The sequence below is a fragment of the Dermacentor andersoni genome, chromosome 4, assembly GCF_023375885.2.
Source record: "Dermacentor andersoni chromosome 4, qqDerAnde1_hic_scaffold, whole genome shotgun sequence".
Taxonomy (NCBI): domain Eukaryota; kingdom Metazoa; phylum Arthropoda; class Arachnida; order Ixodida; family Ixodidae; genus Dermacentor; species Dermacentor andersoni.
The window spans coordinates 60,806,002-60,833,311 of NC_092817.1; the positions used below are offsets into that span (position 1 = coordinate 60,806,002).

General features: G+C 41.4%; 1 protein-coding gene across 4 annotated transcripts in view; it reads left to right on the forward strand.

The window, feature by feature from the left end:
- Nucleotides 1–27,310, forward strand: part of LOC126536186 (WD repeat-containing protein 48) — a 70,735-nt gene that overhangs the window by 32,064 nt on the left and 11,361 nt on the right. For 2 of the 4 annotated variants that reach the window (XM_055073846.2, XM_050183071.3), the window contains exons 12-18: nucleotides 1,125–1,232; nucleotides 1,440–1,536; nucleotides 6,392–6,472; nucleotides 8,303–8,396; nucleotides 8,931–9,045; nucleotides 9,570–9,646; nucleotides 23,376–23,429. In XM_055073846.2, the coding sequence (XP_054929821.1) occupies nucleotides 1,125–1,232; nucleotides 1,440–1,536; nucleotides 6,392–6,472; nucleotides 8,303–8,396; nucleotides 8,931–9,045; nucleotides 9,570–9,646; nucleotides 23,376–23,429 (626 nt within the window). The remainder of the gene's footprint in view (nucleotides 1–1,124; nucleotides 1,233–1,439; nucleotides 1,537–6,391; nucleotides 6,473–8,302; nucleotides 8,397–8,930; nucleotides 9,046–9,569; nucleotides 9,647–23,375; nucleotides 23,430–27,310) is intronic. The other 2 variants (XM_050183072.3, XM_055073847.2) reach the window with 2 other exon arrangements.

A 27,310-nucleotide genomic window follows, 5' to 3' on the forward strand; every position in this document is an offset into this window, starting at 1 on the left:
TTTAATGTTATATTCTATTTTAGGTTTGTGATGGCAAGTAGATGTTATTTGCATTGTATGATTGGTGTACTCTTGGGAGTAAGGCTGCTGTCAAATTTAGTCCAGTCCGGTCTCTCTTTAGTGTTTTGTATTTTAATTGGATCACTGTTAAGAACAATTACACTCAGATAAGTCATTGCAGCTTCCTTGCTGAGCTTCCTTATGATAGCTGCTCCTTGTCGATAGCATGTGACGAAGTAGTCACTGTCCTGCATGACACTGAGGCCCATGGACAACAATGTTATAAACATCATAGTCTGACGCCCGACAAAAACTTGTCAGGAAAGGGTAGCGAATGGCTGAAAATAATATGAGCAACTTGCTTGAGCAATGTTTCTGGGTTGCTGTGGATTAGTTTCTTGTTCAGAAGACACAAGGGTCCAATTACTTGTGCATTAAATAGCACGATTGTGGTTTTAATATGTTAGCAAGATTACCCTGTGTCCTGTTCATCATTTTGGCATTTTATATATATATATATATATATATATATATATATATATATATATATATATACATACACACACACACATAGGGAAATGGACTTTGCTGTCATGATTACAGCAGCAGAATCCCATCTATGCTCTGTTTAGCGTTTTTCTGATGATCCACCGGGACATTTGAGCTGGTGTCTTTCAGCATCATTGTGATGTTGCTTAAAGAGGCCCACACCACGTTTGGACAATGCATGGTGCTTAGAACATGTGGGTGACATTGTCCGCAATGTAATACAGTAACTACACCGATGTAGCCTGTGAAAACAGCTGGAAGATTTTAGGGAAAGCCAGCAGTATGTTTTTTGTTTGAACAGCCAGTCCCTCATCAGCAGAGTCGTGTAACAGATGTCAGCCGCGCATCACGCAGGCCACGTGAAGTGCACAAATAGTCAATAGCAATGCAAACAACTGAAGGATAACCGTGAAATGCTGAGCGTGCAGTTATTATGAGCATTTACCACAATTAGGGTCATTTTTTCGATGCTGATGCTTTTTATAATGTTCATGACAGACAGATCAAGTTTAGTTGCCACTGTTCTCATTTAAAAGTTGAATTTCTTTTATTTACGTTATTGCTGCTCTCAACAGGCCTGTAAAGTAGAAGATCTTGGTATGGCTGACTTCGAGTCGGAGGTGAAGAAGCGGTTCAAGATGGTCTTCGTTCCCAACTGGTTTTCTGTTGACCTCAAAATGGGGGTGAGTACACTGTGTTGTATTATGTATGCCCGCTTCTTCTCTGTCTGAAATGGAAAGGGGTTTTGTTTGGCCTCATTTTTCTTTAGATTCTGCATTGTGAATACCTGTATGCACAGGCACCACTGCTAAAAAATAACCGCCAACATTTCACTGGATTTATTGGCAAAACATTCATGTAGAACTTAATTTTGTTTGTTCTCTCACCAGATGTTGTGCCTCCACTTGGATGACCCAGACTGCTTTACCGCTTGGGTTTCCACGAAGGAAGCCGGCTTGGGCCCTCCTGAAGGTCCTGACCCCAAAAGTGAGTGTTGGGTGACAAAAGCCTGTGGTAGAACTCTAAGTTCTGGAATGAGCACCTTTCTGGCATGGTGCCTCTCTGGTAATTAATGCTTGACTGTATTTTCATGAAATAATTGGGCTACTGTTAATGGGGAGTTCTAGCTGTGCATTTACAGCCTGTTCGACTTAGACCGGTGCATTCGCACAATTTGCATACAGCTGGCGTTTCAGTGAGAATGCTGGTGCATGTGTGCATAACACTTCTGCCAGCATAGGGAAGTAGAATGTCACTTCTGCTCCACTACTAGGCCTATTGAGCAGAGCGCGGTGGTGCGTCTGCTTAGCTTCTTTGTCATTTAGCAACCAGGCTGACCGTGTGTGACTTGCAGGTCTGGGATTGTAAAATTTTATTGTAAACTTCATTATTATACCTGTAAAAATATATTACAGTTTAGCCTGCCCTAATGTAAAGCCCTGTGCACATCTATACTTGTCAGTGTGTACAGTCAAATGCTGTTATAATGGTTAACAGCACAAGGACACCAGAGGGGACAGAAGAAAGAACAGAGCGCAACGCTCTGTTCTCTCTTCTGTTTCCTCTGGTGTCCTTGCACTGTTAATCAAACTTTAAAGCATGTTTAAGCCAGCAAGCACAATCTTACACTCTTATTTATAACGAAGTGCCTGCGGTGTCCAAAATAATTCTCTATACTGGTCACTTCGTTGTAAAGGTCACACACAGCACTGCTCGCAATAAAACCAGGACAGAATTATTCCTTCATTATACAGGTCATTTCGTTGTAGATGTGGTTGTTGTAGAGGGGCACGACTGTATCATGCGAAACTCTTTCATTACATGCACCAGTGCAATGTCATAAACAAGAAAGAGCACTCTGCATGAGCACAGGTGATAAATTTTGTCTTTTAATCTAAGCCATAGGCATTGTCCCCTGGTGTATTGTGCAAAAGCTTGACATTATGGGGCAGCACTGCTAGTCTGTTTCATCTTCTGCTTTTTGTATGTAGAAGTGTTGCAGCTCAGTTCGCATTTTTGGCTGCATGCCCAGCAGGGGACAGCTTCACTTTTGCTGTAAAAACTTTGTGGGTCTTTGCAGGGCGCACATTGCAGCACACTGCACTGCACACTAGATCACCCATGCACCAGATAAACACTGGTGCATTCGGTAATCGAAAGAATGATCACAGTTGGCACAGCGTACAGATGATGAGTGTCACTGATGTCATCACACTTTTTTTCTTTGCTTCTTTTTTTTTCTTTTTTGGTAACTGCACATGGGCTTCAAAATATTTTTATTGTGCCCACAATATCGAAGGCCATTCAGACAGCCATTAACGCTACCGCCACCACCGCATTGCGCATTGCTTGCACGTTGAGCCTAGAGCTATGTATGATGGCATTGACTTCCATGGAGGCTCAGTACTGTCGTACAGTGTTTTGGAAGCTATTTGAGAAAAGCAAAAAGAAAATACAGCCCTTAAGTCACATCACAGCTGTAAGAAACTGACAAGTTTTTATTATTATTATTATTATTAATTTTTTATGTAACTTATGCATAGGGTTCTTTGTTTTTTGCTAAAATCCGGCAATTCCCGATTTTTGCACCCAGAACAAAGTTTATGAATCTTGGTTCAAACCCCATTTCTAGCTGAAGTTTCTCATTCACACAGGATAATAAGAAATACAGGTGTTGCAAAACGATGAACACCGCCCACTTTTTGTGAGCAAGGGCTATAATATTAATATTATTGATATATGAATATGGTTTATGCCTCATTTTTGCTTCACACACCATCGATAACACGCACATATAAATGTATAGTACGGTATATGCAGTGCCTGTCATCATTGAATGAAAGCTTGTTGCTTTTTCTGGTAGCGCCGTTGATTTCCTGTACATCGCATACATGTAAATGGTGGCAATGCACTGGGAAGTGAATTGACACAGTGCTGACGTTGCTCTGCATTGCAAACAGTGACTGTGACATTGAGAGGACGTTTGCCCAACTACATCACATTCAAAGAACATCCTTTGAATGTTACTTAGTTGGGCAGACAACCTCTCAATTTCATCTAATTGGGAGTCCATCAATTTTGTTGCAAGGTCATATATTTGGAACCAGTAAAACAGGACAATCACAGACAAGGACTGCTGGCCCGAAAGGTCTAGAAAGGATATAGAAATACTCCCAATGCATATGATAACCTACATCAATTAAAGGCTTGTAAGATGAGGAAAAACATCATATCTCCTGTACTATTTGTACTTATTTTTTCTTTGTTAAAAAGAAAGTGCAGAGAACAAAAAGAAGAATCACCAAGTCCGTCTTTATTTGTTGTTTTTGCCAGTATTATGGTTTCTTTCAAATGTATGAATAATTCCTGATAACGAGGATTTCTGGAAATGCATCCATCCAGGGTGTCTACCAACCGGGAAAACCGGGAAAACCGGGAATTCTCAGGGATTTTGAGTAGTCTGGAAAAAGTCAGGGAAAACTCAGGGAATTTGGGCCTCTATCAGGGAAAATTAGCGGCAATTTCATTGAAAGGGTCGAAAGTCGCGGTAATGCTGGCTCGAGTAACAGACAGGAATCGTAATGAATCGTCTTTGACGCTCTGTCGTCAGCTGGAGGAGTTGCCAGTGTACAGTAAACGACCGACTTTCCGGATTCCCGATAATTTGGACGGCTTCGCGGCACTGCCACGTACCCCATAGAGTCAACGTATCAGAACGTGTGACATTTCCGACGCAAGAACTCTTCGCCGTCCGATTTTCCGGACGTTTTGCCGTGACCGCAGGTCCGAAACGGCAATAATCAAAGGCACCACCGCTGCCATTTTGATTACTTCGCCACCTAGAACCGGCACTCTCGCACGCAGATCCGCTGGCAGCCGTTGCCGCCACTGCGTCAACGTTAGGCCTAGCTACTTCTATGTTCGCTATGGAGCTTCTTGCCGTTGGATGCCGAGTTTTTTATTGAAAGAATTAGCTGCTGTCAGCAATGGCACGGACTCCGCCTTTGTGGTCCTCGCGATTGGCTTAGAAACTTGGAAAACATGGTGCGTTGCATAATGCCGGTTCCTGAAACTCAGCTTCGCCTCTGTACAGAAATGTTACTTGGTGAACCTTACGCAAAAGTATTGCAGTGAAGCATAACAAGCGTGGGAAGGGGCTATTGCCACGGAACACAGCATGCATTCCTTAATTATACAGGCGTGCACCCGGTATTTCCTGTCACAGTACGAGCACCGAGATGCCTAATATGTGTACCGACAGGCCTTCAGGGCGTTTTCAAACGTGCCTGTGGCGGTTTGAGCCCCTAAAGGCACTAAATGACACGCATTTATTTTTTTTCCAACTGGCCGATTTTTCAGACGTTTTCGCGGCCCCTGGGAGTTCGAAAAATCGGCCGTAGACTGTACAACTGACCAAGATACTTCAAATGGTCTTTGGGGCGAACGAGTGGCGGAAGGAAAACAAGAACAGAAATGACCTACGCATTGAGGAATAAACAGGAAAGGAAGCTTGCTGCCGCCGTTTTGAAGAAGCCAGCGCTCAAAAAATTAAGTTTTGGCTAATGCCGAGCTGCAAGTGTCTCTCATCCAAACCAAAATAAACTCGTTAAAGCAGTGAAACACAACACTCAGGAGTCATGCGCGGGCTGAGAGTATGTCAGGACAGTTGAGGTTGACTTACGAGCTGTTGAGAGAGAATCTCAATTGTGACAGAGTTCGGGCCTAATACCACTGAGCTTGCTATCAGTTGATAGAAATAGCTCATATTCAAAAATATTTGCTTCTATATCCATCTCTTTTTATTCGTATTTGAGAATGTCCGACTCCATTTGCAATCTTTGTTGAAGACATTTTATTTGCTGGCATTTTACTAACCCCCCTTCTATTAGATCTCTTTTTGAACAACATGAACGCTACTCCTTAGTATTCAAATTAGATTAAGTCGTTTTCTTTTTAATTTTTTTCTATAGATTACTAGAGAGTGACAGCATCGGGTGATATGGTTTCAGCCCGTCTTGACATAAAACATAGTTCTGCATCACTCAGGGAAATTTTCAATGGCACTCAGGGAAAAACTGGAAAACTCAGGGAATTCGGAAATGTCAACTTGGTAGACACCCTGCCATCACATGGTGTATGAGCTGGTCTCTCTGTAATTACATGTTCTGGTGAATAAGTTCACTTGTTTAAATAGAATGCTTGTGCCCAGAAGGAGACCATTGTTTGTGTTATTTGTTAGTAAAAGTTAGAAAAACCTTGAACTCTCGGCAGTCAGACAACAGAACCCCCAATTTCTCCCCGGTTTCCCTCTTAAGAAATAGCACCCAATTTTACCCGCCGAATTTCAAAAAATAAAACCCCAAAACGAAGGGCCCTACTTATACTCCAGGAAATATATGTGTTATATTAGTTAATGTCTCTTTGACGAGGTTTCATTGCTTATCACATCACTGCCAGTCCTTGTTTTTTATATTCTTGGTTTATAGTGTGAAAGGACACAGAGGAAGACTAGAAGCAGACAGGATGAGCGCTAAGAGCAAGTGATATGAGTGCAATCACTTATATATGTTGATCTTTTCAATAAAGATTTAGTTGAGAGTTAGTGCTCTTCCTGTCTGCTTCTAGTCTGTGTCTCTTCGCACTATAAACCAAGAATATGTTACCGTACCAACTCACCCAACTGTCCATCCTTTTTCATTTTGTTTTTTATATACTGTAAGCTTTGGAAATTGTAAAGATGTATCTGAGTTATGTGCTTGCAAGAATTTGCAACTGGTTGATGTCTTGTATTTTTCTTATGTACTGCTTTTCCGCTTTTCCCAACACTAATGCTTGGAACCAGTCAACCTTGGAGCTCTAGTACTTCAGGCGTTGCTTGAACACTGGCCACCATCTTACCTGCCTCCAGAACGACCTGAGAATGGTATGTCTCTTTCACTGGTTCAGCCATTACTGAGGTCATTATTGCACTTGAGACAGTTATTGGCCTCAAGTGCAAGTGATTACAGCTCTGAAAACGTTGATCAAGTGAAGCCAGTGAGGGTACTCATATTTGCTGCCTGCGGCAACAAGGCCGGAATTTTTGAATTTTCATTCGTTGGCTATAACTTGCTACAGCAACATGCATAGTACAATACTCTCAAACTACGGGGTATTAGTTGCTCGTGTGCTAATAGCATGAAAATGCGTAGGTTCAGGCCAGCAAATGCCATGTTTGGCAACCTCTGTCTTCCATAAAACAAGCACCATTGCAACCCAGTAGCCCAACTGCACCTTTGGCACTCTGTTATCAAATATGGTATCAACCAGAGTCTATACTTTCTAGGCATAGGTATATTGTGGCGGTTCAAGCCTAGCTAAAATGGGAGAATATTTATATTGAAATAGTTGCGTATTTTTACAGAGATAAGCTACAGAGTAACGCTGCATGACACGTGTGCATGGTAGACTGTGACATGCATATCTACACAGTAGAATCTCGTTGATACGATAATGCCTCATATGAATTTTGGGATGATACGAATTTTCCAAAGTGGCCCATTACCTTGCAACATACAAAATTTTCAATGTTAAGAACCACTTTTCGTGCCGTGACGGATGATGCAAACAAATGAGGCGATCTGCGATACCTGGCAGAGCTGGCAAGGAGGCCCCAGGGCTGGTAGCGCCAGGCACTGGGTGTTGCAAGTTGCATTCCTTTTGCCAGGATAACATACGTCACTTCACCTTGACTTGACTGGTGCATGACTCCTCTGCTCCTCCCACTTCTCAAAAGAAAAAAAAATCTTTTACTTTGTGCAGTATCCTGCAACTTTATCAAGAGCTGGCAATTACATGCGACCCAGTCTTGCCACATCAGCAAGATAGGCGGCATTCGCTTTCATGGGCAGCCTTATCCCTGTATTCCATGCCTTTCGTTGTCTTCCTCACCCAAAGACAATTCAAAACTTTTCTACCTTTGCAACCGTAATATCACAGGATGTGAAGTAGCTTCGCTGCCACAAGGAAAACAGATTCTCTTATCTTGCACACATCAAGTCCTTATCACCATCAGGCAACAGCTAGGACGCAGCAACAAAACAAACTTGAGATAATTGGGCAGATCATCAAATTTTGGCCTCGGAAAATGCAATGTGCACAGCTCGCTGCTGTCAAAGTGTATGTGAAACAAACGTATCAGTGATTCAAACTCACATTTGCCAAAAAGAATTCTCCCTGTGTGCCACATGACTGCCATAGCTAATTGCAGCATAGTTTTGCCTTTTCACACTCACTTTTGTTAATTTTATTTCTCTATGGAGAAATAAAGTGCTGCAGCTATGTGAATCTTTGTGCAGCGGAAAGCTGCGCATGTGTGATCAGCGATGCGATAGCACCTCTCGAAGCCCAATTTTCGTCCCCATTTCGAAGACAGAACACTAAAGAAGTGCGATTTTCTCATATTCTGCAGTGTATTCCTTTCAGATATTTTGCCATAAGATAAAGGAAGGTCTTGGGATTGCGGGGAAAAAAATTTTTTAATCTGACATTTTGAGTAAGTCAACCATTTCATTGCCATGTCCCCCCTTTATTTTGCTGCTACTTTTTTTAGTTCTTGGATGATACGAATTTCAGGTTATATGAATTTTTCCACAGTTCTTAGAGCTTCATATCATTGAGATTCTGTTGTATATGTGTATTGATAGCCATGTTTTTAAAGGTACGTTTTTAACATATTTGTTTGCCCAGTAACTGAGCTGCTATCATTGTGCAGGCACTGTTGTTGCCCCTACCATGAATGGTGGCGACAGGCAGAAACCTGGCAACATGTATTTCAGCATGCCAGATCATACACCAGTGACTTTCAGGTCAGTGTTTTCAACCAGTTGAGTCAGCAACAAATTTTGCATCAAAGTGTATTGGGCATTGCTGTTTTACTTTGTAGCGAATGTTACAGTGAGTGGAGGGAAACAGTTTGCCAGATCTCTCCCATCATTACCTATGAGACCCAGTGCCCATGTAGTTTTAGTGTGTTTAGCACCTTGGCTGTTGGTAGTCTTCTGAAGACATCTTGATGGACTAGCCTTTTCTACATTGCCTTCACCAGACTTGACAGGTTCCTTCAATGAACCACAACGCACCACTGCTGTAGATATCAACAGGCTCATCAGTATTGTCACCAGGCACTGACCAAGTTGTTTGTTGCTGCCACCTATGAGAATGGGCTTATTAGCATTTATGCTTCATTTTCAAGCTCCTCGTGAGCAATAGACATTTGATCTTAGACGCTAGTGACAAGATGCTCAACCCCAGTGCATTTTCTCAATGAATATATTCAAGCCTGTTCTGGAAGCTCTTTTTAAGGAAGGATAGCTTGAATCACCGTGCATTTTCTCTTGCAGTGAGGTTGGAGGCCGAACGCTGCTCAGGTTCCTAGTGGGGGATGCCGGACGTGACGCGGAGGAGCTGCTGATTAATGAGACCATTCCATCATGGGTGCATGATGTTGTGGTGTCTGTGAGTCCCGCCTCATAATTTACCACTTTGATTTTTGCGCACATGGAAGAACAGAAGAGTACTGCCCTATGGCACTGCACCCATTCCTAGGTGCTGGAACCTAATCAAACTGAAGGCGTCCTCTGTAGGTGCACATTTTAAAAGTGAATTTACTCATTGCAATGTACTGTGGTAGCAGTGGCTGAAGCACTGTTCTTTTGTTGACATCTTTGAACTTCGTGTCTCGGTAGTATTGTTTAGATTTTGTATGGTAATAAATTGCCGAGAAAGCTGTAAAGTGCTTATACCAGAGGATGGCAATTAACGCTTCAGGTGTTTTAACTCCATTTGTTTGGCAATATCGTTCTCCTATCCACTGCTTATATTAAACAGTTTTGTTATCATTGAAACAAGTAATGGGGCTACTTGAAAAAGAGACTGCAAAAAGGAAAAAAAAAAAAGTTCTGAAAGATCGAAAGTATGCAGGCCACCACTTGTTGACTTGTTTGACAGAATGTTTACTTTAACACGTTGACCATTTCCAGAAAAACGTGCCCCGGTTTCCCAAGATCCCATTTTCGCTGCTTCCACACATTACGTCGGGTGTGAAACCACTTCGAAGGTGTGTGCCTTGTTCCTGCTTTTTTTTTTCTGATTTTGTGCTAGAATGAGTGCATGGACGCACACCCCATTTGGTAGCTTTTAACAGTGGGCCCAATGCGACGCAGTGCTGAAATGAAGATAACGTATGGTATGCGGCATACCGGTGATGTGCTCGTCATGCCGACTTGAGTCCAACAGTGAAAACCTGTTATAATGAGCTTGTATATAGCAAACTGTGTTGTACATCTAACCACCGGAACTCTTCGAGTGTATTGTCAGTGTAATATGCCGTATTTTCATGCATATAACCCATACCAAAAATATTTGAGTGCAAGTTGAAGGCACATTTCTTGTTCAGTCGTGGTTTTGTAGCAGTAAGATCTATTCATGACTGGAGCAGTGTAAGTGGACAAGGAAACAAAGTGGGCAACATCAGACAGTATAATTCGATTTGTTGCGAAGTTGTACCACCTGTCTACTGATAGCAGCATTAAGTGTTTTCATAACTCTACTATCAATATCAAGAAGTTATATTAAGGTGTGGTGCCATCTGTCTTTTAAATAAAAAAAGAGCAGAAGCAGGGTGCTATATGACAAGAATAATACAGGAGTCACCTTAGCCAGCAACGATACTGCTACAATGAGTATGTTTGTCTTCTTTAGCCACTTGGGAATTTTCGATTAACTGTTGTTTTGTTACAAATTCACGTATAAGGAATTCCTTCTTCACAGTCAACAAGAATTCGGTTTGCATGAGTATGAGTATACTTAAATGCTGGATATATCCAACTAATTTGCATGCATCCTGCAGTTTATCATAAGTGGGTTTGACTGTAGTAGTGTTAGCTACTGGTAAATGGCATCTTAAAGCTTTACTATGTGGTAGAGCCATTTATAAGCTGCAAGGCTGGGATGATGGAATGGAAAGGTACCCTTTGCTTTCAGCAATAACTAATGGCAACAAAGTGTTATCAATTGTCTATATCAAATCAATCAACAAGTGCATTGATTTTTAATGAAGGGTGTACAGTTGAACCTCGTTGTAACGAAGATAATCAGGCACCCAGATTTTGTTGTTACAACCACTACCTTGTAATACCTACACACAACCACGGCTGTTGCGAGAACTGTAGCTCACAACAGGTAAGCCAGTGCCATTTTTGAAAACCTGGCAGACATATATGGTACAGATAGTGAAACATGAACATGCATGTTGGAGTGTAAGAGCTGGAGTAATCACTGAATTCACAGCACATCTGTTATTCTTCACAACAGCAGTCACACACACAAAAAAAATTGGCGAGGATTTCGCAACGACTCTTTCTGCAAACAAAATGCCCTGCCACTGTCGCTGTACGTGTGCATGGCCATGGCCATCATCACCATTTTTATGTGAACCAAAGAAGCACTGCAGCTGGCCTACAGCATCCAGTGCCTTCGATTTCATTGATATGCCAGATGTGCAAGTATGCAGCGTCTCACTGCATTTTTTCATTGTCACGTATCTGAAGCAACTTGGCAATACTGCACACAAGTTCACTGCCCATTCTTCATTGTCATCAACATGCCCGCAATATTATCCATCCTGCTTTTTAATAGGAACAGTGGGGATCCATTTATTAGGCTTGGCACTCGGACAAAGAGGCCAGAACCACCGGCATACAGACTCCAATGTAGGCTGTGCATTGTATGTGTAGTGAGTGGGAAGGAAGTCCATGTGACTTTGGTGAGGAGTAGCGCGAGACACAAAATGCAACATACCAACTAACATTGTAGGTAATAAGTGGAAGCTTTGAGATAGCACATAGAATGAGAGCTTATCAGCATCCAGCGTTGTTTGGAATGAATGTAGTGCGGGGATGGCGTGGTGTTGTTTACCTTGAACAAAATTATTATTTTCTTTTTTTTTGGGGGGGGGGGGGGAGGGGATGTGCCTAAGTTTCTGCATCAAAGTGAAAAACTAGCCAAAATTGCAGCTGAATGTATGCTCTGAAATTTGCATTTAACCAAAAAAAAATTCATTCTTCAAGATTGATATGGCATCCTAAAAAATGTGCTACAAGCAAGTACACTTGGGTATTTAGTAAATTCTCATTTAAGCACAGGCAAGGCAGTGAGGTACCTTAATTTAAACAGGTGTCACAAGGACATTTTCAACACTTTCAAACTAATCGTTTTTTGGCTAAATGGCTAAGTAGGCGCTGAGACACTTTCAAGAGCTGTTAAGTCAACAGTCGACGGAGTTGTGCAGAACTCTCTCAAAATCTCAGCCTTCGAGCGGTGGAACTAAGAAAATACATTTCTTCAGACACTCACGGTTCTTCAACGCTGAACACAAAAAACACTACTAAAAATATTTTTTGAAAACCCAATATTTCAAAGCCCGACCAGCTCCTTCTACAGGGGTGAGATGGCTTGACACGTAGCAGTGCTTATATTTGTTTTTGGTACTTCTACAGGTGCTTTTACAGGCGCTTTGACAGGTGCGCAGACACTTTTCGCATACCTTGAGTGTATACGGCGGGAAGTGTTCCTTACGATTTATTGATGTTACTCGGTGTCTTCTGGATGGGCCAAGATTCCAAAAGGAGCCACCGCCGGTGGCTGTTTTCTCTCTCCAAGGACGATATATTCGCTTTAATCTAATCACCCCACCTGCCACAAGCTTTCCATAGGGAGCCGAAAGAATTTGCTCGTCTCTGCACCTTTCAGAAAAAAGAAAAGGACACAGTAATTCGTGACCTTGGGTTGAATGGTTACACAAAGGCATTTATTCACGACACCCTCTGCCGACGAAACGAGAATGAAAAGTAGATGGTGGCTGCCATACCACCCAGACAATGGTGCCATGTCTCAATACCATATGATATCATAAGGCATCAAGTCATTAGCCCTTGTGCTGCAAGGGGCAAGTGTTGGCGTCGCTGACAGGCCTCTCTCTGCAGTCAGTAGCCTCCTCCCTCGTCCAAAAGACAATGTCCCTGTCAAAAAGGTGCGGAGCATTGCATACAACGTTACCTGCACCGAGTGCGCTGCATTGTATATTGGTGACACTAAAACCTTCCTAGAAAAAATTCGCCAACACAAGAATTACCTTTGCCACCTACACAGAGAATGCAGTGCTTTGGCAGAGCACTGCAAGCTTTTTGATCACCGGATTAGCCCCGACGGCGCTGTCGTCTGGGAGAGAGAAAAAAACCTCCAGCAGCTGCTCTTTTTGGAATCCTGGCAAATCCAAAAGATGCCGGGTAACATCAATCATTTATCAGGAACACTTAACTGCCATTTATGTTCAAGGTCTACAAAATATATCTGTGCGCCTGTCAAAGCAACAAAAATAGATATAAGCACTGTTAAGCCTCACACTATTTTACCCCTGAAAAAGGAGCCGGTCGGACTCCGAAAAGCAAGGTTCTGAAAATATATTTCGGTTGGAGTTTCCTTCTCTTTAATCCAGTTGTCTCCAACCAGACAAATATCTGCTGAATGTTTACTTTTGATACTGTTATCCACTCACGCAAACAAAATAATGACTAATAAAATGCCAGTAAGCCTTCACGTCAACAAAATAGCCTCTTTAACAAAAACAAAAAGCTAGGTCACCAGATAAAAACTCATTTAATTATGCCTGATTTTCTTAATACGAAAACCGAAAGTGCTGAAGCATTACCACTGATAGGGCCATTTTATTATGTTGAAATGAGTACATGTATCTTTATGAGGCTTGCAAGACAAGTTTTGTTTTGTTCATTTATATTTATTGTTTCGTTATCTTTTGTTTCGTTAAAACAAGGTTCAACTGTATGCCAGTGTAGTTTGTGAGTTGTAGGCATGACGTGTAAATTGGCTCCAAAGGCTGCTTTGCTAGGAACAGTGTTCCTGACTGAGAACAAATAAAGCGGTTGATGTTCTGGTTTGTAAGAAAAGAACAAACTTAACTCCACATTCAAAAGCCTAGCAGTTTTATGGAATCTGTTCATTGAACCTTTTGTTTTTACTGAGTCTTTAGTGGTGAAGCACATATTTTTGTTTTATTTACCTGCTCACTGTCACCTGTGTTTGAAAGCTGCCAGTTTTGTCAAGATAATTACAAAGTTATTTGCATGTTAATACAGCAAAATTGGGGCATCGAAGGCAAACGTTAGGTCCAGCTGGAGTAAGAGATTAAGATCCTAAACATCTCTCAGTATTTGTTCTGATCCAAGAGATGACTGATAGTCTGTAAGAAAATCGTAACAGAAGCTCGAATGAATCCTGGAAAGAGCAGGTCGCCAGAGAAAAGTAGTGGTAATATGTAAACATGTATGTCAAGCATGCCAGTGGTCTTAGAGGCCATGCTCTGCAGTGTGCTGCCTCCCTTTGTGAATCGAGAAGCAGCACAGAGAGTGCCACAGTACCGCCGATTTGTGCTCACAGAGCGGTGTGGAAAAAGTATATCTAGAAGCACAACTGAAAAAAAAAAAAAAATTCCAGTGGAATAGGCCACACTAAATTTTCTTTCCTATTTATATGTTATATGTATTTAGTTCATTTCATATGTCTTTACTATCAGTGGTTGAATACTAGTTACTACTCACGAGGAGCAAGATATCATCAGAAGCTGGTACTATGCTGTCACTGTGGTGCAGCAATTCTGTCTCTATAAGTTTGTCATTTTTCTCACTTGCATAAGCCCTGTTCTTTTAAAAGTAACAGTTTGTACATTTTGAAGCACTAATCTCTTATTTTAGCATGGCTTAATGTTTGCCTTGAGTGTCTAAGAGGGCCACAGTTATTCACATTGTGCAATGGATATTCTAACTGCACGCCAATTCTACTTATAACGGACCGCTACCTATGACAAAGCTGCTGGTATGATTTGATTCCAAATTTCCGGCAAGGATCTAGATATTAAAGAAATTAATTTCACAGTAGCTTTTCTAAAGAGATCTTTTTGATAAAATAATAGGGAAACATACCATATTTATTGCACAGTACATGTGCCTGGGGAGTCATTTCCGAAAAGGCCAAAGCAAGTTCGGGCGCAAAGTGGTTTGGTCAAGTCTGTAATGCGTGGTTTGGTGTAGGATGAGCATAGTAATGGGAAAGCATGATGATGTGAACTTACATCCGAACTTCTTATCATTCAGCATGCTCCATATATGCACTACTGCTTAGCGACACTTGCTATCAGATTTTGAGAGCGTTTACTGAGCTGCATGGCCAATAGTATGTACCATAGTGGCACTCATCACATGACAGCAGCAGCTGAACCCCAGTATCTTTGCATCATTTGGCCCTTCGGTAATCTTACACCAATCGAGAAATCCACAGACAGGCCATTACCTATCACCCAAACTAGAAATGCTGTAGAAATTCGCCTTCCCCAAAGAAAGCAATAAAGAAGATGTATATCACTGCAAGCATTTTTTTTAGATTAGGTCATACTAATATAAAATAAGAACTGTAAACACTGAACTCTAGCTGCAGCAACAAACTTGAGTGGCCAGCATATGCTGCACGATATGCTTATTTTATTCTCATCTAAAGATTTGTGCCTCCCAAGCACTCTTGTATCATCTTAACAATGCAAATGAACATGAGAAAAGAAGTTATTAAAAGTAATTTTTCAAATGACAACATGATCCTCTAGTCACAGCATCACCAGAAGGGCTATTTCATTCTGTAATGGTTCCCGGGGGGAAAAAGAAGCTTAGAGCAGTCGTTTTGGAGAGCTAAATGTGTCATTGTAAGTAAGAGATGTCATTAGTTATGACATTGTCCCTTGCTTTGTCCTCTTTCACACTCTTTGGCCCCTTTCTTAAATAGAGTTACCAGAAAGAAGGAATAACTCAGATTCACTGAATGACTGGAAGAACTGTGCCAACACATGGCTTTCAGAAGCCAAACTTATTGAGCTTCTTTGTTCATGCCCACAGACACCACTGTACTTCTAATGACTATATTGCATTGTCACAAGGACCAGACAGCGGTGCTGCTTCAAGTCACAAAGCTAACTCTCTATTGAGTGAACTTGTGTGCTGAAAAAGAAGTATACTAACACTCAAGCACAGTGACAGTGGAATTCGCAGTCATCAGTCGTCAGAATCTGATCCACGGGTCAAGGGCATGTCGGCGATTTATGCATGACTCATCATACATTTAAGCGTAGTCGTTGGTGCTCATGTACATTCCAAAATGCACACTACTAGTCACTTCGTGTGATGAATCTGATTAAACAGGTTTCTTTTGCTATTGAATTGACAACTACATTTGAGAAAGTTTTGATTTGTGAAGGCACGTCTTGCGCCAAGTGACAACATTGAAACAGTGGTTAGCAGGGGAAGAACTGTCTCTGGAAAAAGAAACAGTATACGCATTTCAGTATCACAGAAGGCACTCGCAGCACTGCCTAAGCCATAGAAGGCATACAGATGACATTATTATGAGACACAATATAATAACTGCTTGTAGCAGCTCCGTGATGGAATTATTGCTGCAATATGGGCTCTTACACACATACTAAAGGTACATAAAGGATGATATTATAGTTTGTTTGCTTCCAAAAATTTTTATCTAGATTCCTTATGGAATGCTTTGTAGATTTTCTGCTTATAGGATTGCATGTTCCTTGGAAAATGTGGTTTGAAGGGAAAAAAAATGAAAAGCTTGTTTGTACTTCCTGCACTCCTGATGACATTGTATAGAATATTATACTGTGTGGAACAGAAAGATATATTTTGCATTTTCGGCCTTTAGCGCTTGGCTGGCCAGGAACCTGGTGCTGCATCATCAAAAATTGCCAGTCTCAAACCATACCGTCTGGAACATTTACCACCACTTTATTCACAGTACATAGCCTACCCACCGTCTACAGAACTTGCGTATTCTGAGAATGAATCGCAAGGAAACCATATACATAAACCAGCATGACACAAAATGCGTACAAGACAGAAAGTTTAGAAAGAACCTAAGGTAAAGGAAAATATTGAATCAAGCTAGATTGAAATATTAGGCTTCTGTAATAACGAATTCCTTGTTTATAGTGAGAACAGAGCTTTTGTAAGCAAGAGAATTATGGAAATGGAAATTCGGAGTGACACCAACTATCTTGGACTAAGACGCCTCTCATGTGACGTCAGCGCTGGTTGATTCACAGAGTGGGAGAGAGACAGGTCATGTAAGGATTACGTCAACTCATCTGTGTTGGCATGGGCAATTCAAATTTAAAGCAGCAGCGGGACCTTTGGTGGAAATTTTCTCTGCAACAAAGTAATATATATTGGTACACAGAAAATTTATAGTCTTCTAGATAAAAAATTTGTAGGACGCTTAAGCTTCGTCTTGAATGGAACATGATAGCATTCAAAGATTCCTGACTGCTTCTCACGCTTCCCAGTAACTGCAACTTATGTAACAGTAATGTTTACGGGAAACGCTGGTGGTGAACGCTATGCACAAAGGTGAGCTTTCTGGTAGAAATGTGGCCACGATGTGGTGGAGGCAAGCGCCATCTGGAGGTGTTGCAAGGAACCGGGCGTGCTGCTTTATGGCCTTTGAGATTTGTGCGTGCCGGTGCGCACAAATCTTGGAGACCATGGCCGCTCTATGGATGGTAAAAACGATGGAAAAGGGGCTTGCGTTTTTTTTTTTAGTTTCCACATAGCAGAATTATATTTTCTCTTACATTCAAATTACATCCTGATGCTATCATGTCTGTAGATAGTGTGTAAGTTGTACTTTACAATTTTTCTTGCGTATTTTACCTTGAGAAATTCAATTATTTCACTAGCTTCCTTGCACTACAAGGAGGGCCTGCATGGTTGGGTATGCATGGCTCGAAATTTTTTTTGCCAAAACATCGAACGCCCTACGTTGACACCGGATTTTTTGCGACACGGGGCCCCTAACGCTTTCCTATTAATAATGTGTCGATCTAACTCAGCTTAATATTTTGCTTTAGTGTCCATTTAATAATAACTGGAGAGGTTAGTTTAGCAATGGGTTTGACATGAGACTTCAGGTGTAATAGATGAGGGACGAAAGAGAGTAAGAAAAAGGCACCCCGCGTACTCACATACACACAAAACACACTAGCACACAAACTCAATAATAGTATAAGGAACAGTGAATGCCATGAAATAGGTTGGAAAATGGAGCTATGGCAATAGCAATGAACTACGTATCATTTGTTTCCTGCTAACAAGAATGCACATGTAGGATGATATTGAAAAAAAAAAAAGCTAGTGACACCCAACTATACAACCCAAAGCTTTCTAAATATCAATAATTAATTTTTCCCAGAAAAACATAACACTCACAACATAGCTGGTGACATAAGAGAGATTGAGCATGTCTAATATTCTGGCAAGTGTGGGCGGTTTGGGCAGACTACTGGATGAGTGGCAGCATAAACATGAGTGGCTGGCGAGGTGGTGCTACCTGGTGGCACAATGCTCAACCAGACAGAGAGCTATTATTGCAGTTAACAAGTGCATTCTAGTTCAGTGCTGGTGTAAATTTTCTGCGTTAATACTATTACGCTGCTGCCTTACACTGATTATTACACTAATTACACTGGCTTACTGCAATATTAGCTCTGCATTTGTCTGGTTGGGCTCTGCACCGCTCCTGCTGCTCACATTTATGGCTCCAGCCCTCTGGTAAAAGGCCCAGTGAGCTTGCATTTACCAGAATACCGGACACACTAAAAGTCTCTATTTGCTCCAGGTGCTGTCGGAGCTGTGCACTATCTTCGCCTTTGTCGATTTCATTGTATCAGCTGGTTTTGCTAGCATCACCCAAAAAGGAGATGAACAAGGAGAGGCATGTGTACAAAAGCACTTAGCAAGTGCCTCTTTTCTTGAGCAAAGCTTCGTCTTTCCTGAGTTGACACAGAAGGCCAGCATTGGAAATGAAGTCTCGTTTCTGCATGGCACAAGCAGTTTCAGTGTAGTGCATGTGATGAATGCAGGTGTCCGTGCACATCTCTCTACGCTGTAGCTTGACACACTGCTTTGAAATCTTACCAATGGGTGGATATTATGAGCATCCCCTTTGAGACAGGGTGGTGGCTGATGCTACCAAGCTTATTATTTTTGCCTTTCTCATGTGTTTATTGTCAGCCCTTAAGACCCATGATTCACGTTAACAAACCATCGAACTTGAGAAATTAATTGCCATAAAATATAGTGTCTCTTCATTTGTGCATTTCCTGCCTTTATTTACGCCACCAGAACCAGAGCTGTGTTTCGCTATTGCCCACCGTAGGTTCAGTAACCATTTCTCTATTATCATTGAAGCTCGAGGTTTCAAACAGTCAGGGTGTCTACAAGCTGGGAAAACCGGCCATTCTCAGGGATTTTGAGTAATCTGGAAAAATTCAAGGAAAACGCAGGGAATTTGTGCCTCTATCAGGGAAAATTAGCTGTAATTTTATTGAAAGGGTCAAAAGTCGCGGTAATGCTGGCTCGAGTAACAGACAGGAATCGTAATGAATCGTCTTTGACGCCCAGTCGCCGGCTGGAGGAGTTGCCAGTGTAGAGTAAACGACCAACTTCCCGGATTCCCGATAATTTGGACGGCTTCGCGGCACCACCACGTACCCCATAGAGTCAATGTATCAGAACGTCTGAAATTTCGTACGCAAGAACTCTTTGCCGTCCAATTTTCCGGACGTTTTGCTGTGACCGCAGGACCGAAATGACATTAATCAAGCCACCACCGCTGTCATTTTTATTACCTCGCCGCCTCAAACCGGTGCTCTAGCACGTAGATCCGCTGGCAGCCGTAGCCACCACTGCGGCAACGCTAGGCCTAGCTGCTTCGACGTTCGCTATGAAGCTCCTTGCCGTTGGTTGCCGTGTTTTTTTATTGAAAGAATTCGCTGCTGTCAGCAATGGCACAGACTCCGCCTTTGTGGTCCTCGCGATTGACTTAGAAGCTTGGAAAGCACAATGCGTTGCATAATTCCGGTTCCCAAAAGTCAGCTTTGCCTTTGTACAGAAATATTACTTGGTGAAGCATACGCAAAAGTATTGCAGTGAAGCATAACACGCATGGGAAGGAGCTATTACCATGGGACACAGTATGTATTCTTTAATTATACACGCATGCATCCGGCATTGCCTGTCACAGTACGAGCACTGATATGCCTAATACGTGTACCGACAGGCCTTCAGAGCATTTTCGAATGTGCCTGTGGTGGTTTGAGCCCCTAAGGGCAGTAAATGACATGCATTTATTTTTTCCAACTGGCCGATTTTTCAAACGTTTTTGGGACCCCTAGGGAGTTTGAAAAATCTGCCGTGGGCTGTGCAACTGACCAAAAAGATGCCCTAAATGGTCAGTGGAGCGAACGAGCGGCGGAAGGAGGACAGGAACAGAAAGGACCTACGCATTCAGGAATGAATGGGAAAGGAAGTGGGCTGCCGCCGTTTTGAAGGAGCTTGAGCTCAAAAAACAAAGTGTTGGCTGATGCCGAGATGCAGGTGTCCCTCATCTGAACAAAAATAAGCTCTTTAAAGCAGTGAAACCCAACACTGAGGTGTTCTGCGCAGGCTGAGAGTATACTTCAACTGTCCTGACATATATGTCAGGACAGTTGAGGTTGACTTACGAGCTGTTGAGAGAGAATCTGAATTGTGACAAAGTTCGGGCCTCATACCACTGAGCTTACTATCAGTTGATAGAAATAGTTCATATTTGAAAATATTTACTTCTGTATGCATCTCCTTTTTATTCGTGTTTGAGAATGTCCGACTCCATTTGCAATTTTGTTATAAGACATTTTATTTGCTGTGCATTTTACTAACCCCCCCCCCCCCCCCCTTCTATTCTCTTTTTTAATAACATAAACACTACTCCTTAGTATTCGAATTGGATTGGGTCGTCTTTCTTAAATTTTTTTCATATGCTTACTAGAGAGTGACGGCATCGGGCGATATGGTTTCATCCCGTCTTGACATAAAACATAGTTCTTCATCACTCAGGGAATTTTGCAAAGGCACTCAGGGAAAACCTGGAAAACTGAGGGAATTTGGAAATGTCAACTTGGTAGACACTCTGAGAGTAAATATTCGTACATCCACATTTATCTTTTGACTTTTATATGGAAGCTATGACATGCTGACAAAATATGCCCCATGGTTTCTGCGCGCTATTTCCACATGCTACCCATGTATAATAGCCATCAGCAAGATTTCTTCTACAGCACCACGTTCTCACACATCCTGATCTAGCTTCGAACAGTAGAGCACTGCCTTTCGAATTATCAAACTTTTATAGTGTGATTTCATTCTTCGCTGTTTGATATAGCTCCATCACTGGCTTCTTCTCCATAATGTATGTCCAATATGCCATTTCTGCATCACTAATGTTATATTTAACCCCGTTTTTCTTATCACTGTCTACATTGGCACAGAGTTGAAACAGAGTCTAAGGCCCAGATACAAAACTGGAATACATAAAATTCCTGTGAAAATGGAATGAAACACAAATTCATTGAATTTTAGCACTTTAACAACAATATGAACTTATCTGTAGTATCACCTAACCACTTGCAAGTTATTAAATTGTGGCTCAGAGCAGTTAATGCCTTCTCCTCTCTTTCTGAATTTTATAAATAAATTTAAGCTCTGTACCCTAGCAGAATGGCACATTAGTGACCTATACAACATGATTTACAACATGCATCGATAATTGAATTTACTTTAGGTTTAATTTAAAAACTTTTGTCATTCTTATAATATATTTATTCGAAAGCAGACAGCAGTTAGCATATGAGGCTCTGTATGTTTCAGTACGTTTCCTTGCAAATAAAAAATTGTTTTCCGTGTCCTTTGGTAGCACCATGCGAGTAACAATGAAAGCTGCATAGCTTTCATTGTTAAGTCTATTTGTATCCTAATTGAAAGCTCATAATATCAGTAGCACTAGATTTTTAAAAAATTATTATTGAACTAGACAATGAAAACAAAGCTGCTTTGATGTAGTATGTTACCCTTCAAACAAATAATGCAAACAGAACCGTCAGTGAAATACAAAAAGCAAAAAAATTCAACATTGCGTTGAGGAGATATATATTAATGGCACTATGAAAGAGCTGAACACTTTACGAACATAGCCAAGTGTTCATGTCTATGTGTTTCGCTTCTTCTGTTGAATAACCTTTCACACACAGAAGCTTGACATCCTCCTCGCATTTGGCTTTCAGTTGTGATGGATGGTGGATTTTTCATGCTATCAGCCTGTTGTCTCAGCCTGGTGACTTTCAGCACTATTGTCATATTGTGCAGCCTTCGATGCTAGGGCTCAGGTTTCTCTGCTCAGCAACTCTCATCACTTGCTGCTTGTTTCAAAGCTTACACTTGGCATTCCTCACTTTCCCTGTCATCGTGTCAACCAACCATTCACAAAGAGCATGCTTTGGCTAGGGCATCACCAGCAGGTTTCGCACTTCTGAGCATATTTTTCAGGGAGGCTATGTTAGGGCACTATGAAAATAGGGAGCCAACTGCACTCTACATTCTGTCAAACAAAACATTGGATGCATTCCTTGAAACAAGCTTCATTATGATTATTTATGCTATACCGTGCATATGAACGAAGGACAAGAACACTTTCATACCCATGACATTTTATAACATTCATTATCAAGTTCAACCACATTAATCTTCCAGTATGCCCATTTGAATTTTCTTTTGAAGTTGTTTTCCCTTGATATAGATAGCCAGAACTAGATGATGTATGCACCACATTATCAGAAGTGTGAATGAGAAAAATAATCAATGCAAGTGCATGAATGCTTTTTCGGTTCTACCCAAGTCTCGTTTTTATTGCTCATTGTAAAATAAAAAAGAAAGAAAAAGAAATGAGCACTCGTGAGAAGCCTGGTTCAAGTGTGCGGCCTATGAATTTGAGGCATTCTACCTGACCAACTTTGCAGAAAGACATGGTTAACACCTGCATAATGGAACGTATGGCTAAGTAAACGGTAGCTTTCACAGTGCTGTGAATGTCTTCTGGAATAGACTACACTACTTTCAAATGTAATATATACCCCTGTGTTTTTCTCTGAGCAGCCACAATGTTTATATCTGCCTGGATGCTTAACTTCACTTTCATCAATCTCTTGGTCACCTAATTAGCAAATCTTTTACAAGGCAGCAGCTTCCATTTAAACACAGACAATGTCTGTGTAACAAAAACATTAATGACAATGTGCATACACAATAACCTGTCCTAGAGCTTTTTAAATAAGTAACATGCTTTGTCACCTGTGAACTAATATGGTACTCTACGCTTGTTGAACTTGTGCAGGTAAGAACTCGCGACTAGTGAGGTTTTCATTATGAATGCTGTTATAGGTATTTTAGCTTGGTGCAGTAGATAATTCAAGGTGCTTACTCATTCTGTATAAAAAGATAGGACCACCACATATTTTACATCAAATCAATGGTTTGTTAACTCTTTCCTTAATGCACCATAAAAAAGTGATCAGATTGTTTAATGGTTTTTCAATGAACACTGAACATTGCAGTGTTCTTCCATAAGCAAAGCCACATCTAGCGTCAGTCACATCTGTTAATTGCTGGCAGTTCAGCAGAGACTTGAAAAGTAAGATATCTACCAGCAGTGTTGTCTGACCTGGCCTCTAGCATGCGCTGCATTAAAATGTGTGGAGCAAAATTTACACTTCAACTACTGTATTTTTGAGTGACAGCAGAAGCAGAGTCGTGGCAGATTGTGTCAGGTGACCTGTTTTTCAGCTCCGACTGCTATGCGTCATTACCGAGGCCTCAAACTTCGCAACATGCTCGGAGGTGAGCGTTGTTTTCGTTTTTATTTGTCAGTGATACTGAGAGCAATTTTATATGTGTCCCTATGGTTTACTTTTGTCTACTACAAAATCACGGACACGTGTAGAAGATGTAACGGCGAGTGCTACCCTTCATGCTAGCTTTCAGCAGGACAAAGGCACTCTGCTGATTTCACCCAGACCTTCTGCAGCTGTTCGCATAGCAGTGTCACTTTTTACGTTTTTTTTTACGTTTTCCCAAGAACGAGGGATCAAATACTGGCCAACACTGCCACATTTCAGTGGCAGAGAAATGCAAAAAATGCCCGTGGTACCGCCCACCTAAAGAATCCCAGGTGGTCCAAATTAATCCAGAGTTCCCCACTACAGCTTGCCTCGTGGTTCTGGCACATAAAAACCCAGAAACAAAACAATAACAAAACCTTTTTACTTAGAAAAAAACAACAAGAATAACAGTGTTACTTTTACTGCATGACATCGGCTGTGTGAGTTGTTTGAGATATGTTGTGCTTATCAAATCAACCGGGCTTATTTAATGGAAGCTATCGAACTAGACAGAAATGCCAAGCTAGACCAGGTTACTTTCAGGGAAAAGGTGATCAATCAAGCATTGAACCATGGAAAAGGCTGTGTATGCTATCTCATCAATTGATTTTTGTTTAGTAATTGTTTTTGTCAGAGTCTCTCTGTCATCATCATCATTGCAAAAGCCTTTAATAAGATAAGCAGAACAGAATGAACAGAAGCTGCATTTTGGGCAGGTGAAATCAAAGTCCCGACAAACATTTTCTGTGCAGTTAGCATAGCTGCCAACTCTCCCGAATTTTTAGTAATGTGTATGACTTTGGGCTCGTTCTACAATTTTGCTAGTGTTGTCGAGTCTTACAAAAAAATAAATTCTGTTTGCAAAAAAAGTTTAGCGCATCAATTTCCGACCCTGTACCCTTGGAAGTCTTCTCGTGGTGAAAGGACGCTAGTGGGGTACTTGATTTGAGTAAGTTTATACACCCTTGTTCCTAAGGCAGATGAAATCGACAGCAGCAGCATTGCTAAAAAAAGTCACTCTGATCTAAAACAATGTGTTCCTTGCCAGCCTCTGGTGCTGCAAGTTGGCTGCTGCCTGTGTATTGTGTCTAAAGGCAAATCATCATTAATAAACTGCAACATTATACCACAAGAGTTTATGCTTAGGGCAAGCTTAAACACAAACACTCTATCAGCCCCCCCCCCCCCCCCCCCCCGCTGTGTCTTACCAGTGTCTTACCAGTACTCGCCCCTGCTCGTAACCCTAGGATTAATTATTACAAACTTTAACGTTGGCAGGTTGGCAGGTATGGATTAGTGATCCACACCTCCTCTTCACCTTTATAGTACACCTGCTTCTTTGCATAGCATAGGAACCAGGATGCTTGACTTCATTTTCCAGTGAAAATTGCTATAGTAATTTTGTTATATTCTTGGTTAAAGAAGTTGAAGCTACGGGCATGGCAGATATTATTATCAGACTTTTGTTACGCAACAACCTTCGATAAAATTGGACATGTTTTGTTCTCTATTCAAAACCTCAAAATTTCACAAATAAGCATCAGTTGATTATTGTCCATTTCTTACAATTGGTCAACAATTAATTTGATATATTTCAGCAGATGCTGCAACTATAATGTTTAAAAAAAACATTAAGCTACAGAGCTTCTCAAAAATGAATGTATCTGCTGCAGTAAGGAAAGAGTTGACACACTCTAAAGCATTTCTAAGCATTCATACACTCGTGTACTCATAGACGTGTTGCAGGCAACAGCCTGTACATGTGTGTACATGCGAAGTTAAGACGGAGGTAGTGGTTTCCATGTGTGGCACAATAATGTTTGGCCTTGCAGCAGGCTGCAAAGAAAGAAGCCAGTGGTTGCGATGTGTGGAGGGGCACACACAGTTTGCGTTGTGGAACATGTGCTCCCACTGACTAGATTTCGGGAAGGGATGGAGGAGCCATGTATGGCTGGCAGCATTCCAACCTCGTTCCCATAGCCTCCCATAATGGGAACTGGAGGACGTTGCCATGAAAAATGGAGTAAATAGACATACGCACATAAAGAGATAAGTTTTGGGACAGAGAGAACCATGCATGGAATGTCATGCATGGTTACATAGCACCTGTTAACATTGTCACGAGTGCAACACAAAGAACACACAAGAGGCAAAGTGTGGCACACAGTGCATCATGCCCTGTGCATTTTTTCATCTACATGTCCTTGGTGTTCTTTTCTATGTGTTTCTCCTTTTATTTCCTTAGTTCTTATTAAGCATCGCATCCTGCATGTCCTCTATACGTCTATCTTTTCTTGCACCGATTATGACGTCTCAGCCCTCACAAAATGCACTAACTAGCCCAAATTTTCCTGTTAACTGTGTTTAGCAGCCAATGTGCTAGAGACAAAAACATTAAACAGCACTTAGTGGCAAGCAGCATGTAAAAAATGCAGTGTGTTGCAGTTGTGTGGAGCCTCAAAGGTTTTGAAACAGCTGAGCCATAGCAAAGTAGAAATTTCTCTTCCACTTGGTTATAAGCCAGAAACTGAGAAGTACACTGTTTACATTATACAAAGTGCTCTGTGTGCCTCCTTTGCATTGCCTGCTGCATGCTTAGGCTGAAAGGAAATTCGAATTTTTCTTGACTCCATCTGCTGAATACCCCTATGACCACCTGCACATGCTTCACAGTTTCATGCACACGTTCGTATCTCACCAGTAAACCAAACAGCAAAGAATAAACAGCTTTGCGTGCCTGTGTAGACTGCCCAAATGTAAAATGTTCTGCGCATATTGCACTAAACCACATGCTACATCTGTTCATGCCCAGTTCAGTATTGTTATTTTTCAAGTGGTGGCCTCATGCATTAAAATAGCAGGGCCTTATTCTTGCAGCTGTCAATTGCCTCATCAGATTGCCATCATCAGAAAAAAACATGCAGAAAAGAAAAATAGAAAATGTGAAGACATGCCAGTGCAGTAGTGGCCCCACATATTTTGCTAAATTGTTGACCAATTGAACCTCGGCTCAGTTAAAACCAAATTGCTCTGCTTGTATCTTTAGCAAAGAACATAAACATTGTCTTTCTGTAACCAATGCTTATGTTTCCATAGGCAAATAACTGTGTGTATTAGCTACTATAAATATAACATTCTGAAGGTTGAGAAATCGAGACGTGTTTCTGCCGTGACAGCTGGCAATGCTACAAAGTTTTCTGATTCGTTGTTTTCTAAAAGGACTGTGCTCTCAAGAGCACAGTGATAGAAGCATAGTGGCCTGTCACCTGTGGTTCGTTTTGAGGAGAAACCACACAAAAAAAGCCTCTCGCATAACTGAAATTGGCCTCATGGCAGTGGTGGAATAAAGCAAAAAGCAGCTGTATGAATGAGGCTTACAACAGTGCATAGCAAGCAGGATAGAATAAAAAGGAGGTAGTATACTGCCAGGGAGCTAATATTCCACAGCACACTCAATTGATGCTTTGCTATTTTGCACTCTCATTATTTTTGTTATGAACCATAAGGCCTGTAAACAAGTTTTGTTTGGCGTTTTGTCATCTGAGTTGCAACTTGTGTCGCACATGTGCTCAAATGGTCATTGAAAGCTGTCTTTATTGAACTTTTCGAGCTGCCTGATGGAGATGAAAAGCCAACACAGCTGAAAAAAGTGAGTAACTTGCTCTGGGAACAATGCAGTGACAGTTATATCTTTGCATCTTGACACAGCTGCGAACATTGTTATACTCAAATCAGACTTGATAAGTACAGCAACGATAGCACTGAACGACCACTGGGAGCGCATGTGTGACGCCAGCGTTATAGCAGCAGTAGCCCTAGTCTCATGACCTCAGAACGTGC